At 43.7% G+C, this 12,822-nt stretch overlaps 1 protein-coding gene and 1 long non-coding RNA gene across 4 annotated transcripts in view; one reads left to right on the top strand and one right to left on the bottom strand.

Moving 5' to 3' along the window:
• SYT14 (synaptotagmin 14) overlaps window positions 1–12,822 on the top strand; it is a 107,516-nt gene that overhangs the window by 79,633 nt on the left and 15,061 nt on the right. For all 3 annotated transcript variants that reach the window (XM_069954313.1, XM_069954314.1, XM_069954312.1), the window contains one exon: window positions 2,326–2,778. In XM_069954313.1, the coding sequence (XP_069810414.1) occupies window positions 2,326–2,778 (453 nt within the window). The remainder of the gene's footprint in view (window positions 1–2,325; window positions 2,779–12,822) is intronic.
• Window positions 2,265–4,382, bottom strand: LOC138773858 (uncharacterized). The gene is made up of 3 exons (XR_011360228.1): window positions 4,255–4,382; window positions 2,710–2,772; window positions 2,265–2,530 (listed from the first exon to the last, which is right to left on the bottom strand). It is a non-coding gene; the product is annotated as an uncharacterized lncRNA (long non-coding RNA).

The raw sequence follows: 12,822 nt of genomic DNA, 5'->3' as shown, positions 1-12,822 counted from the left end.
GTTATGGGGGGCTGTGGCTGTTGGTGTTATAGGGGTATTATGGCTCTCTCTTTTTTGGGGCGCTGTGGCTGGTGTTATAGGGGTATTATGACTGTCTCTGTTATGGGGCGCTGTGGTTGTTAGTGTAATAGGGGTATTATGGCTGTCTCTGATATGGGGCGCTGTGGTTGTTAGTGTAATAGGGGTATTATGGCTGTCTCTGATATGGGGTGCTGTGGTTGTTAGTGTAATAGGGGTATTATGGCTGTCTGTGTTATGGGGTGCTGTGGCTGGTGTTATAGGGGTATTATTACTGTCTCTGTTGTGTGGAGCTGTGGCTGGTGTTATAGTGGTATTATGACTGTCTCTGTTATGTGGAGCTGTGGCTGGTGTTATAGGGGTATTATGGCTGTCTCTATTATGGGGTGCTGTGGCTGTTGGTGTTATAGGGGTATTATGGCTGTCTCTGTTATGTGGAGCTGGGGCTGGTGTTATAGGGGTATTATGACTGTCTCTGTTGTGTGGAGCTGTGGCTGGTGTTATAGCGGTATTATGACTGTCTCTGTTATGGTGCGCTGTGCTTGTTAGTGTTATAGCGGTATTATGGCTGTTTCTGTTATGTGGAGCTGTGGCTGGTGTTATAGGGGTATTATGGCTGTCTCTATTATGGGGCGCTGTGGCTGTTGGTGTTATAGGGGTATTATGACTGTCTCTGTTGTGTGGAGCTGTGGCTGGTGTTATAGCGGTATTATGACTGTCTCTGTTATGGGGTGCTGTGGTTGTTGGTGTTATAGGGGTATTATGGCTGTCTCTGTTATGGTGCGCTGTGGTTGTTAGTGTTATAGCGGTATTATGGCTGTTTCTGTTATGTGGAGCTGTGGCTGGTGTTATAGGGGTATTATGGCTGTCTGTGTTATGGGGTGCTGTGGTTGTTGGTGTTATAGGGGTATTATGACTGTCTCTGTTATGGGGCGCTGTGGCTGTTGGTGTTATAGGGGTATTATGGCTGTCTCTGTTATGGGGTGCTGTGGTTGTTGGTGTTATAGGGGTATTATGACTGTCTCTGTTATGGGGCGCTGTGGCTGTTGGTGTTATAGGGGTATTATGGCTGTCTCTATTATGGGGCGCTGTGGTTATTAGTGTTATTGGGGTATTCTGGCTGTCTCTGTTATGGGGCGATATGTCTGGTGTTATGGGGGCCCCTTTGCTGTCTCTGTTGAAGAGTAACTGTCTCATTCCTTGCTATATTGGTATAATATTAGTTACCATCGATGTTGCTACAGGTACGAGTGACTGTGTCATATATTGGCATAGTGGCTAGTGTCATTAGAAGGTTTGGTGGTACATCATGGTAGTATGGGGCCATCATTCCTAAAGTCTATTCCTTGGGCAGTGGGTGAATTAGGGAGGTTGGGGTTTGTATGAACCCAACCATTGACTTTTGACTCCCACTGTCTTCCTAATCCATGGGGAAGGTGGAGACCGCCCAGGTCCGGCTTGGAAAACAGGGATACAACCTATGCGCTAGGCTGTATCTATGTTTTCCAGATGGGACTCTCCACCTTCCCCACAGACTGGGAAGACAGCGAGATTCAAAAGCTGATGGTTTTGGATTCGTACAAACTCGAACCTCAGCCGCTCGCTCGTCTCTAGTGAACATACATTTAACCCTCTATGGACATCATCTTATCAGTGTCATTGTAATGGTGTCTTTTACCAGCTGGTTACCACAGCTGAGCTCTATGCGTTGTTTTGTTGTATACAGTTCTTTATTATTATGCACATTTACTGCCACATTGGAGGTGAATCATTTACAGTTTCTCCAGGTTTCCACTATGTAACAATTCTCAGATCCTATTCAAGGTGCAAAACCTTCAATTTGCAGGAACGCCGCGATTGTAACCCTACAACATTACGTACTGTAACAGCACCTGGTGCATTCCTTCACACCCAGACATTTATTTAATAATTTTTCCCATTGACTCCATGTACTACGCTTCTGCCGAGTGCCAATCTCCATCTCCTCTGCAAATTCCCAAGTGATGTAAAACGTCCTGAGGCTATAACACTAATTCGGGCTATGCTTAATAGTCAATTCTGACAAGTTCTTAGCTCTGGGAAGAAGCTATAATATATTCTATGAATTTCTAGAAGGTTTATTTTCAGGTCTTGTTATCCGGTCATTGTTATCTCGTTAATTTTCATGTTTATGGTTCTTTCGAGATGTGTTATTTTTTTCTTTTTACCCCAAAAATTGACATTTGCAGACACAAAAATTGTATATTTTTTTTGAAAGATCTGAAAGCAAATGCAATAAATACATGCATACTCTTATTTTTTCCCTAGGATTTGTCAGCCAGAGGATCATCTTCACAGCTTCCTAAGTCTTTTGATCCGGAGCCAGTAGCTAAATACGGCACATTGGATGTAACTTTTGACTATGATTCACAAGAGCAGAAACTTCTTGTCACAGTGACAGCTGTCACCGACCTGCCCACACACAACAGGACTGGGAATAGTAATTCCTGGCAGGTCCATCTTGTTTTGTTACCTATGAAAAAACAGAGAGCCAAAACCGCCATTCAGAAGGGACCTTGCCCCATGTTCACAGAGACCTTCAAGTTTAATCATATAGAATCGGAAATGATTGCAAACTACGCCGTGCGCTTCAGACTTTACCTTGTGCGCCGTATGAAAAAAGAAAGGATTGTCGGAGAGAAGATATTTTACCTGACAAAGTTGAATCTCCAAGGAAAGCTGTCGGTCCCGGTAGTATTAGAGCCTGCGTACAGTCTGTCGGTAAGTAATATAGTGGAAAAAAAAAGAATGAAATAAGCAAAAACTCTTGGTAAGTTTTTACAAAATATAAAATTGGTTGGATTAACAATAATTTAACTTTGACAGGAAGCGATTGTAAAATCCTAAGTGCCCAACTATGTAAGAAGTTATAAAAGAAAAAAATGTTCCAAAAAGTTACAAATATTTATGTATGTATATGTAGACCATATCAGGCAAAACTATTCGGTGTAATGTTCTGATTCCTGCAATACTCAGAAACAGGATCAATTCAGATGGCACAGGTAACTTATGGTCTCCCCTTTTCCCAGGACTACAGGGTGGGTTGAGGTATGAACTGGTCCCAGGACTTTGGGGTCCTAAACTAGCCCAGTGTTTGATTCCCTGAATAGTAGGAGTGCATACAATGGAAAAAAAAGGAGGTAATGTTTGGTAGAGACAATGACTAAAAAGGTGCTAAAACACATTGAGGTCATGTTCACACAATGAAAGTTCAGTATTAATCACAGCCGTTGTTGCCGATTTTTAAGAATGGCCGTGATTAATACTGAACATACATTGTGCTGCACCTAGAGGGAATCCTGGACGGAGTGTATACACATAATATACACTCCAGCCAATAGTACTGGTGCTTGGCAGGTTGGCTTAGTCAGTGCTCCATCATACACAGGAGTCAGAATGTACACGGGGATCAGGTGCGTGGTCAAGGCAGGCGGCACAGGTTTGGTTTAGCAGTCTGCCTGGTCAGTATAGTATAGAACGGTTCAGGCAGAACTTCAGAACTTTAAACCAGGAAACAAGTACAGTTCAGGATACACAGACTAAGAGAGCACGCCAGTAAGAGTAAAAGGAACCAACAAAAATCAGGCACCGGTTCTGGGCAGCCTAAATCAGACAATGCCCAGCATAGATAGGGGAGAAAAATGCCCATAGGCCAATCCTGTTGTTAAGCCTGTCATATTTTCTATATTTAGTGAAGCCAATACAATATGGCGCTGACCTTCTAAACACATAGAGATGTTTACATTCCTTAAAGGGGTTATCCAGCGCTACAAAAACATGGCCACTTTTTCCCCTCTCTTGTCTTTAGGTCAGGTGTGGTTTACAATTAAGCTCCATTTACTTCAATGGAACTGAGTTTGAAATCACACCCAATCTGGAGACAAGAGAAAGTGGCCATGTATTTGTAGAGCTGGATAACCCCTTTAAAGATTACCTTAGTAAACACTAGTGCCATGTAACTAAATCTGTTCGCAACTACAAGAAAATGGCAGTGTTGGAGCAAGGCATGGAGCCAAAGACTAACTGTGCTCCGATCACAGAATGGAGTAGCTCTGGCAGGGGGCACAGAAGCGTGAGATATTGACCCACAGAACCCACCAGGACTACGTAAATAGTAGATTAAAAGGGTCATCTAGAATACAGCAAAGCTAATCAAACTAGTCAAAGCTGGTAACAAAAAGATCAGGCATAACTTACTCGTTGTTTCGTAGATCAATCAAATGCATAGTCAGGCTAGAGTTTATCCAGTAACCTACGTCTGGGAGGATGAGTATGTCACATTGTCGTGTAGTCAGAAACCTAGGTAAGCTGGGGTCAAAATCATTCAAGTCTGTTGGTCAAACAACATAAAATAAAATCACAAGCTGAAACAGGGAATAGGAATAATCTGTTATATGTGACAACAATGCTGATAAAAAGATGGGGAGTGATGGGGAGTGATGGGGGATGAAGACCATCCCTGTCCATTTGCCCTAAACAGACATCATAGATGGGGAGGGGGATGTTGGTTAAGTCAGAACAGAGAGCCGCTCTTTACTAGTTGTATTTAATGGATGGCCATTCTTTTAATACTGTAATTTTACATTTCTCTTGCATTGGTTGCTGCAGGAAAATAACTGGATAGCCGCTGCCATCTCTACTAACCAGTCATGTCCATCTGAACAAGCTCTAGTGTCCTTGCCTTTCTAAGTCTGAGCTCACTGCCAATCACTGGCCATGGCAGCCCTGGTCACGGGACTGGGAAGCCTGCAGAGCACAAGAGCACTGTTTGGGCAAGGGCTGCACAAACATCACTAATGATGTCTGTGCAGCCCCTACTAAATGAATATTGGGCCGGGTAATAGGCTCAGTAAACAAGCACCGATCTAGCAGATTGGCGATCGTTTACAATATCGATCAGGCCTTTATTGGCCCATGTAATAGGACCCTTAATCTCAGGTTATAAAAATTTCCAGTAGAATTTACTGTGCCTGTATGTTTGTGGGGTTATTTATATGGCTTTTATCACTGCTTTATGCCATTGAGCTTAGGGAAAGCAGTCATTTCGTGGCAGCCTTTGTACCTCTCCACGCTTTATTTCACCTCCCTGTCTTTTTTGGCTCGGCCTCGATCTAAGCAGGTCACATAAGCAATTTTAAAGCTCAAGATTTCCAACTGAGAAAATGTGAAAATGTGTCATTCTCCGTCAGTGACATGCCCAGACACTACAGCAGTCAAGGGAACAGATAACTGAATTACCTCTATCAGACCACTGTCAGCCCAGAAATGCATTATAAGTTATCATGTCAATCCCATTGCACTTGTCAACACTTCACTGTTTGAAGCTTCCAAAAGGATAGTGTGAATTCCCAGGCTGTACTGTACATGGAGGCTTAGGAATTGATCATAGCATCTCCGTCGGCTATCTTCCCCCTTTTTTTTTCCTTCTCCGTGGTGGGAATAAAATGAGTACAGCAAACACAAGGTAACCTCATCCCGCAGATGCTGACTTTCCAACCCCATGACAAATAAGTATCCAGAGTTCCGGGAAACAGTCAAAGATTGAATCCTATGCTTCTGACCTGATATGCGACCTCAATCATAGCTCACATGGGCCCAATGGACTTCTGTCTCCGACCATACAGATTAGTGCAGGAAGAGTTATCTACATTGAAGGGGCTGTCAATCTGCTGGAAATATAGATTTATGGATAATTCTGGGTGGCAGGCATAATGGTATGGCTTTCTTACATTGCTGTTGCCACTACAGTTCTATATGAATTCCCAGTGTAAGGAGTTAAAATGTAGTCTGTCTGTAGGGATAGTCTGTCATCAGAACTACAATTTGAAACAATTAAAGAGACTCTGTCAGTAGGTTTCTGCTGTCCTATCTCAGGGTAGCATAAACTAGTGACAGAGAATCTGAACAGAATGATGTATCACTTACATTGTTCTGTGCAGCTGCTGCAGAGATATCCTCCTAAATAATATGGACAATAAGTAGTCCTCTTCATTATGTGCATGTGCTCAGTAGTCCTGGATATTCATGAGATGCAGAAAACTCCGCCCACCAGCTGCTGATTGGCAGTTATCTATCCATGCTGTGTATAGGCAGTCAACTGTCAATCAGCAGCGGGAGGGTGGGGGGAGGGGTATGACAAGAATTCTGCTCCCATCTTCCCACTTGCGTGCTGTGTCAGTGTTGTGTCCAGCCCATTTTCTTTCTCTGTAGGCTTCCTTCCTGAAGTCATAGCCAGAGAGTGTCGAGTAAGTGTCCTTCCGGCTTACTTGGCTCATTACGGCATCTCCATAGGTATGAATAGAACTGAGAGTCACTTGCCATACCCGTGGCTCTATTCCTAACACAGAAGCCAGGGGGGCGATACAGAGATCACCGGGAGGCTCGGAGGTCCCCCCCCCCCCAAATTCCTTACTTTTCTTTTGTCCTGTGGATGGAGGACAAGTTATTTAAAACTTAAAAGAGCCATTCAAAAGTACATCTAGTCCTTCAAAAACAAGCCCCCATATGGCTCTGTTTACAGTAAAAAAAAAATAGACTGGAGCCTGACTGTGAAACTCGCTCTGTTGCCCCTAGCAACCAATCAGATTCCACCTTTAATTTTCCAAAAAGTCTGTGAGGAATGTAAGTTGGAATCTGATTGGTTGCCGGGGGCAACTGAGCCAGTTTCACTTTACTCCATGTTTCATAAATCTCCCCCCGAGTATCTACGAATGTTGTTTCTACTGAAAATTTAAAGGGAGGAGGAGATTACACTACAGACCCGTGGGCAGCAAAAGGTATTTACAGAAGGGATAGCTGCCCAGAACATTATGGGTGGTCAGAGATGAGAAGGAAGCCATAATTTAACTTTAAGGAACAGTTTGGCTCATCTCAACAGAGGGGCTCAGGCCAAGCTTTCTCAAATTCCTTATCCTGCACATAGGACATGCTAAGCCCCTCCCCCACTTCCTGTGCTGGTCTTGATCTACCCATTACTAGAGAAAGATTACAGAAGGCAGTGGAGTGCATATTTCTAAAGAAGTGAGCATCTAGCTGCCAATTTTTTTTTATTTTTTTTTTACAGGCTGTAATTTCTGGTAATAAAGTGATTTTTAAATATATAATAAATCATCAAATAGAGGAAATTATTTAAAGCAACAGTGCCCATTGAAAGGAGTTTCCCGAGAAAATGTTCTATATTGTAATTGCCTCAGGGCGGGGTACAAAAAATGCATACTCACCTGCCCTGATTCCCCCCCACCACCATACCAACAGACCAACAAAGAAGGGCCATCCAGAGAACTGAGTTTCGAAGGGCAGTGAATCTACATAAACCCCACTCAAAATTCAGCATTCTGGAGAAATGTTAAAGGGGTTATCCATCGCTACAAAAACATGGCCACTTTTCCCCCTCTCGTCTCCAGCTCAGGTGCGGTTTGCAATTAAGCTCCATTTACTTCAATGGAACTGAGTTTGAAACCCCACCCAATCTGGAGACAAGAGAGGGGGAAAAGTGGCCATGTTTTTGTAGCACTGGATAACCCCTGACAGTCCCACAGATTTTTTCGCTTTTTGAATGTTATGAAGTATATTAGTAAATGTACGCTACAATAGTTTTCATGCAGCGGAATCCCCAGCATGAATCAATGGTTAATACATCATAAATAAACCATACACATAGTCTAAAAGCATTTATAGAGGGATCAGTGAAAACTCTTAAGTAAAAAAAAAAAAAAAATCTCATTACAGCCCTTCAGTAAATAAATCCCGTGTTTCAGAAGCCACTAAGCTTATTCTTTGTCAATAAAAGAAATCACATTTGCATTTCAAAATTATTTCTGGAGTAAAACCTGTGTGTGACTGATTAGGCGAAAGCAAATAACATCGGCGCTCATCATCCTCCGAAGGCACTACAGCAGTACATTACAGGCTGCCATTGTGTGTGCCGCGCTGTAGAACAGCACTAATGTAATTAAACTACAGTCTGCCATGTAGAGAGAAGATAAGATGATTACCTCTGTATACAGAAAGCTCAAAAAAGAGTCCTTCAACACCATGAGCATAGGTGCCTACTTAAAGGGGTTGTTCACCCCCCCAAAAAATTCTTTCAATTAGACTGGTCCCAGCAAGTGCCAGAGATTTGTAATTTACTTCTATTAAAAAATCTTACGTTTTTCAGTACTTATCAGCTGCTTTATGTCCCGCAGGAAGTTGTATTATTTCCAGTTTGGAGAGCAGGAGAGGTTTCCTATGGGTAGACTGGAGAGAGTACACCACGTCCTATAGAACATACAGAAGCTGATAACTACTTGAAGACTTGAGATTTTTTAATAGAAGTACAATACAAATCCTTTGGCCCTTGCTAGGACCAGTTGATTTGAAAAAAATTTTTTTGGGGTGAGCAACCCCTTTTAAGGGGAATTCTGTAAATGTACCTTTTTTTAAGATGGTGAGGTTTTATTATTTCCCACCATTGCCACTATCACTGAGCAGTCTCCCCTGTTCAGTGCTTTTGAGTTTGGTGTCTGCACATGGCATTGACTGCCGACCCAAAACCCAGAAGCATATGGGGGAGTGAAGCTCTGATACTGGCAGTCGGGAGAAAGCAAGATAGGTGAGTATCAAGCTTGTTTTTTCACCACTATTATTATTATTATAATGGGCAACAGGGCCGTTTTAATACATTGGTGGGCCCGGTGCACAGCCCTCAAGAGTGGGCCCCCCCCCCCTTCGCTTTCGGCACATGGTATAACGTACTGAATTTGCCCCCACACTGTATCAAGATCCCCAATACATACAGTATTTACCTTATAACACTATTTCCACCATACAGTGATTACATATTACAAGAAAACTGCACTGAACTAAACAAAGATATCACCAATGATACCATTACATAATACCGCCACATCATGCCCCTTTCACTACAGACCCTATAACAGAGTGCAGTTACATCCAGTGACTCACCGGGGGCGTCTTCTCCGATCAGAGTCTGTCACCTTTTCTTTTTCTCTCCATCCAGCCTGGGCCACCTTGAAGTCTTCTCCTGGCTGTGAATATTCTCTCCAGAATCTGCCAAATATTTTAGGCTTCAACACATACAGTAGTTAGGTCCCTTGTTCCCCTATATAGTAGTTACACCCCTCTGTACCCCTATATACTTACACCCCTCTGTGCCTCCATAGTTTTAAGGTGTCCCTGTAGTAGATAGACCCTTGTGTGCTCCTCCAGTTACAGTATATACAGCCCTCCTGTGTGCTCCCCCATTAGTATATAGACCCCCGTGTGCTCCCCCAGTAGTATATAGCCGCTCTGTGTGCTCCCCCAGTAGTATATAGCAACCCTGTGCGCTCCCCCAGAAGTATATAGCCCCCCTGTGCTCTCCCTTAATAGTATATAGACCCCCTGTGCTCTCCCCAATAGTATATAGCCCCCTTGCTGTGGTCTCCCCCAATAGTATATAGATCCCCTGTGCTCTCCCCAATAGTATATTGCCCCCTTACTGTGCACTTCCCCAATAGGATATAGCCCCCCTGTGCTCTCCCCCAATAGTATATAGCCCCCCTGTGCTCTCCCCAATAGTATATAGCCCCCTTGCTCTACGCCCCCCCGTGTGCTCTCCCCAGTAGTATAAAGCCCCGTTGCTGTGCGCCCCCTCCCTGTTCTCTCCCCAATAGTATATAGCCCCCTTGCTGTGCACTACCCAATAGTATATAGCCCCCTTACTGTGCGCCCCCGTGTGCTTTCCCCAATAGTATATAGCCCCCTTGCTGTGCGCCCCCCCGTGTGCTTTCCCCAATAGTATATAGCCCCTTTGCTGTGCGCCCCCCGTGTGCTTTCCCCAGTAGTATATAGCCCCCTTGCTGTGCGCCCCCCGTGTGCTCTCCCCAATAGTATATAGCCCCCGTGCGCTCCCCCTCCCATATAACATTAAAAAAAAAAATTATACTCACCTGGGTCCACGCGTTCCTCTTCTCTTCCCTCTTGTGGCCGCACTGCAGCGGTCACAAGAGGCCGCTTTCCCCTTACCCTGGTGCCAGTGCCCAGTGATGTCACTCAGCTCCGACACCAGAGGGAGAGTGCGGCCTCTTGTGACCGCAGGAAGTGCAGCCACAAGAGTGACTGACAGGGAGGGAGCCAACAGGCTGAGAGGCTGGTGGCCGGAGCCCTGTGTGACGGCACTGGTCGCACATCGCAACGGCCGGCATGCTCGGAGGGGCCCTTTAACCAGTGGGCCTGGTGCACGTGCACCATGTGCCCTCTGGTTAAAGCGGCCCTGATGGGCAATAATGAAAACAAAAGTTAATTCCCTGAATACCTCCTTTCTGATGGCATACCCCTGGTCTCTGCCATCACCTATGACTGCAGCTATTCAACCAATCATCCCTGTCCAGAATGATTGACAGCTGGAGGGGGCAGGGGCTGAAGATACAGCCGATATACTGCTTGTGATCTGTAAACTGACAGCACAGATATATGCATATCTCAGAGCCCAATATATAATACGTATCTGTGCTGTCAGTTTCAAGGGTTTCACAAACGATACAGCGATCGTTTGTGCCGCCCATGCACTTAATTTATCCTGTAAGGGCACTGCAAAGGAGCCATTTGCCCCCACGGCCGAAAAATCTTTGGCTCAGATTTATCAAAGGGTGTAAAATATACACTGGTGTAAACTGCCCACAACAACCAATTACAGCTCCTTTTTCACTTCACCAGAGCTAAAACCTGAGCTGTGATTGGTTGCTGTGGGCAGTTTACTCCAGTGTATATTTTACACCCCCACCTTTGTGTCTTAAAGGACCCCTAGAACCGAGCTTTAAAATAGCACTTAAGTTAACATATTTCAGTAGGATGGGAGCATCTGCCTGCAGTTAGGTAGCATGATCATCCTGAAACCTTCTCCTTAAAGGGAAACTGATGTGTTAAATTTACAGTCTGATCTGCAATCATCATATTATAGAGCAGGAGGAGACAAGCAAATCAATAATTTTTTTTGTGGAGAAAAAATTAGTGTGACTTGTAATTTATTGATTAAAATCTCTGCCCCGCCCACTGGACTCTTAAGGCGAGAATGAGCAGAGATTTCAATCAATAAATCAAAAGCTGTTCTGAATTTCTGCTCACTAAACTATATATCAATCCGCTCAGCTCTTCTTCCTATATACAATGATACTGACCGATCAGATTGCAAGTTCAATGTATCAGGTTCCTTTTAAGTCCATTTTTTCTTGTTTTTAAAGGAAGATGTTAGCTATTCTTTTGTCTATTTGGTGGATTATAGACTTTCTGTCTTCTACAACAATGTGTTTAACCCTATTTATTTCTCCTATTCCTCTCATCTCTCATGAATTTTGCATGAACCTTTCACCAGTCCTGCCACCGAGTGTTTATATGCCTATATATTTTATTTATCTGATTATATTTTGTGTTGTATTTAAGTATTCAAGATTCACAGAACATTTTTTTTTGCATTGTTGGGTTCCCGTCCTACATTCGAATCCATTTTTTTTCTATAATTGATTTATGTATGAATAATGCAGTGTCAGATTATGGCGCATACAAAACAGCGGCTTTAGCAATCTGATTTGTATTTTAAGCAGCTGTTTGAAACACATAACAGTCGCCTCCGACTGCAGAATTGCTTGTAATGGTGGCATAATATCTTCTCCGTTAGAGCCGCATGGGTCTTCAAAAAAATAAAATCCAGTTATTTTATTAGAGTCAGTGTTGGGAGGATTTTTAAGATCTATCCACTTTTTATTTCGAATCAAATTGAAGTGCAAATTGTGACGCACATCGGCCTTTGTAGGACCTAAAAACTTATAAATCTGATGCTTTCCCAATGCTATAGGATTTTATGTTTATAGAAACGAAACATGTATGCAACTTAGCTGCCCCCCGAAGAAGGAAAACCATCTCTAAGACCACCATTAGGTAGCTACAATGTTCAACCCATGAAAGTGCCTTGAGACATGACTAGAGAGTATAAGCAAAATATGAATGTCCAAAGAGAAGAGATGTCTATGTGTAGACAGCTTACTTTATTTAAGAGCCAATGTACATACTCTATCTCCCAAGTCTAGAAAAAAAAAATTGTGCACAAAAAGATCACTAGGATGTGGTTTATCGCAAGAGGTACCCCCACAAACATTCCATTCCCGTCTTGGTCAGAAGTCTCTAGTAAGTGTCCAGGATTGATCTCCACCTTTCGCCAAAGCTTAGGGAGAACCACGATCTTCTGGTAATTAAGGAGCACAGATCTGATGGCGTCTGAGCTCAGAGACCCGGGGTAACAGAGAGGTCAGGAACCTTATGGCCACACATACCTCCCCTAGACCTCCAGGAAGGACATCCCAGAAGAGCACCGCACCGAAAAATCCTAGTAACAAACACACATGTAAAGTGAACATACAATTAGCAGAAATAATTAATATTTGATGTGTGCATGCAGAATTGCCTGGACATTGGACAGGATCTATAAAAATTCCCTTTAATAGTCAGCAACCAGAGGACCAGGCAACTAGAGATGAGTGGTAAGAAGCCTTAAAGGAGAAGTTCGGCATTTTTATAAATTTGGCAGGGGGGGATTTGATTACAAGTACGAACTTACCTCTTCCCATGTCCCTGGTGAGTGGCTGAACTGGCCTCGGGACCCCCACCGGGCTGACACGTCACGACCTGGAAGATGGACTGGCAATTCATACAGTCAGTGACTGGGATGGGACGCCGCTCCAATCACTGGTTGGCTGAGCGGCCAGTCCATCAGCCATGACAGGCCTTTTC

Source organism: Dendropsophus ebraccatus, chromosome 15 (assembly GCF_027789765.1).
Source record: "Dendropsophus ebraccatus isolate aDenEbr1 chromosome 15, aDenEbr1.pat, whole genome shotgun sequence".
In the NCBI taxonomy this organism is placed as follows: Eukaryota; Metazoa; Chordata; class Amphibia; order Anura; family Hylidae; genus Dendropsophus; species Dendropsophus ebraccatus.
The sequence above is the reverse complement of the archived record's forward strand: the minus strand, read 5'-3'. Positions and strand labels throughout refer to the sequence as shown.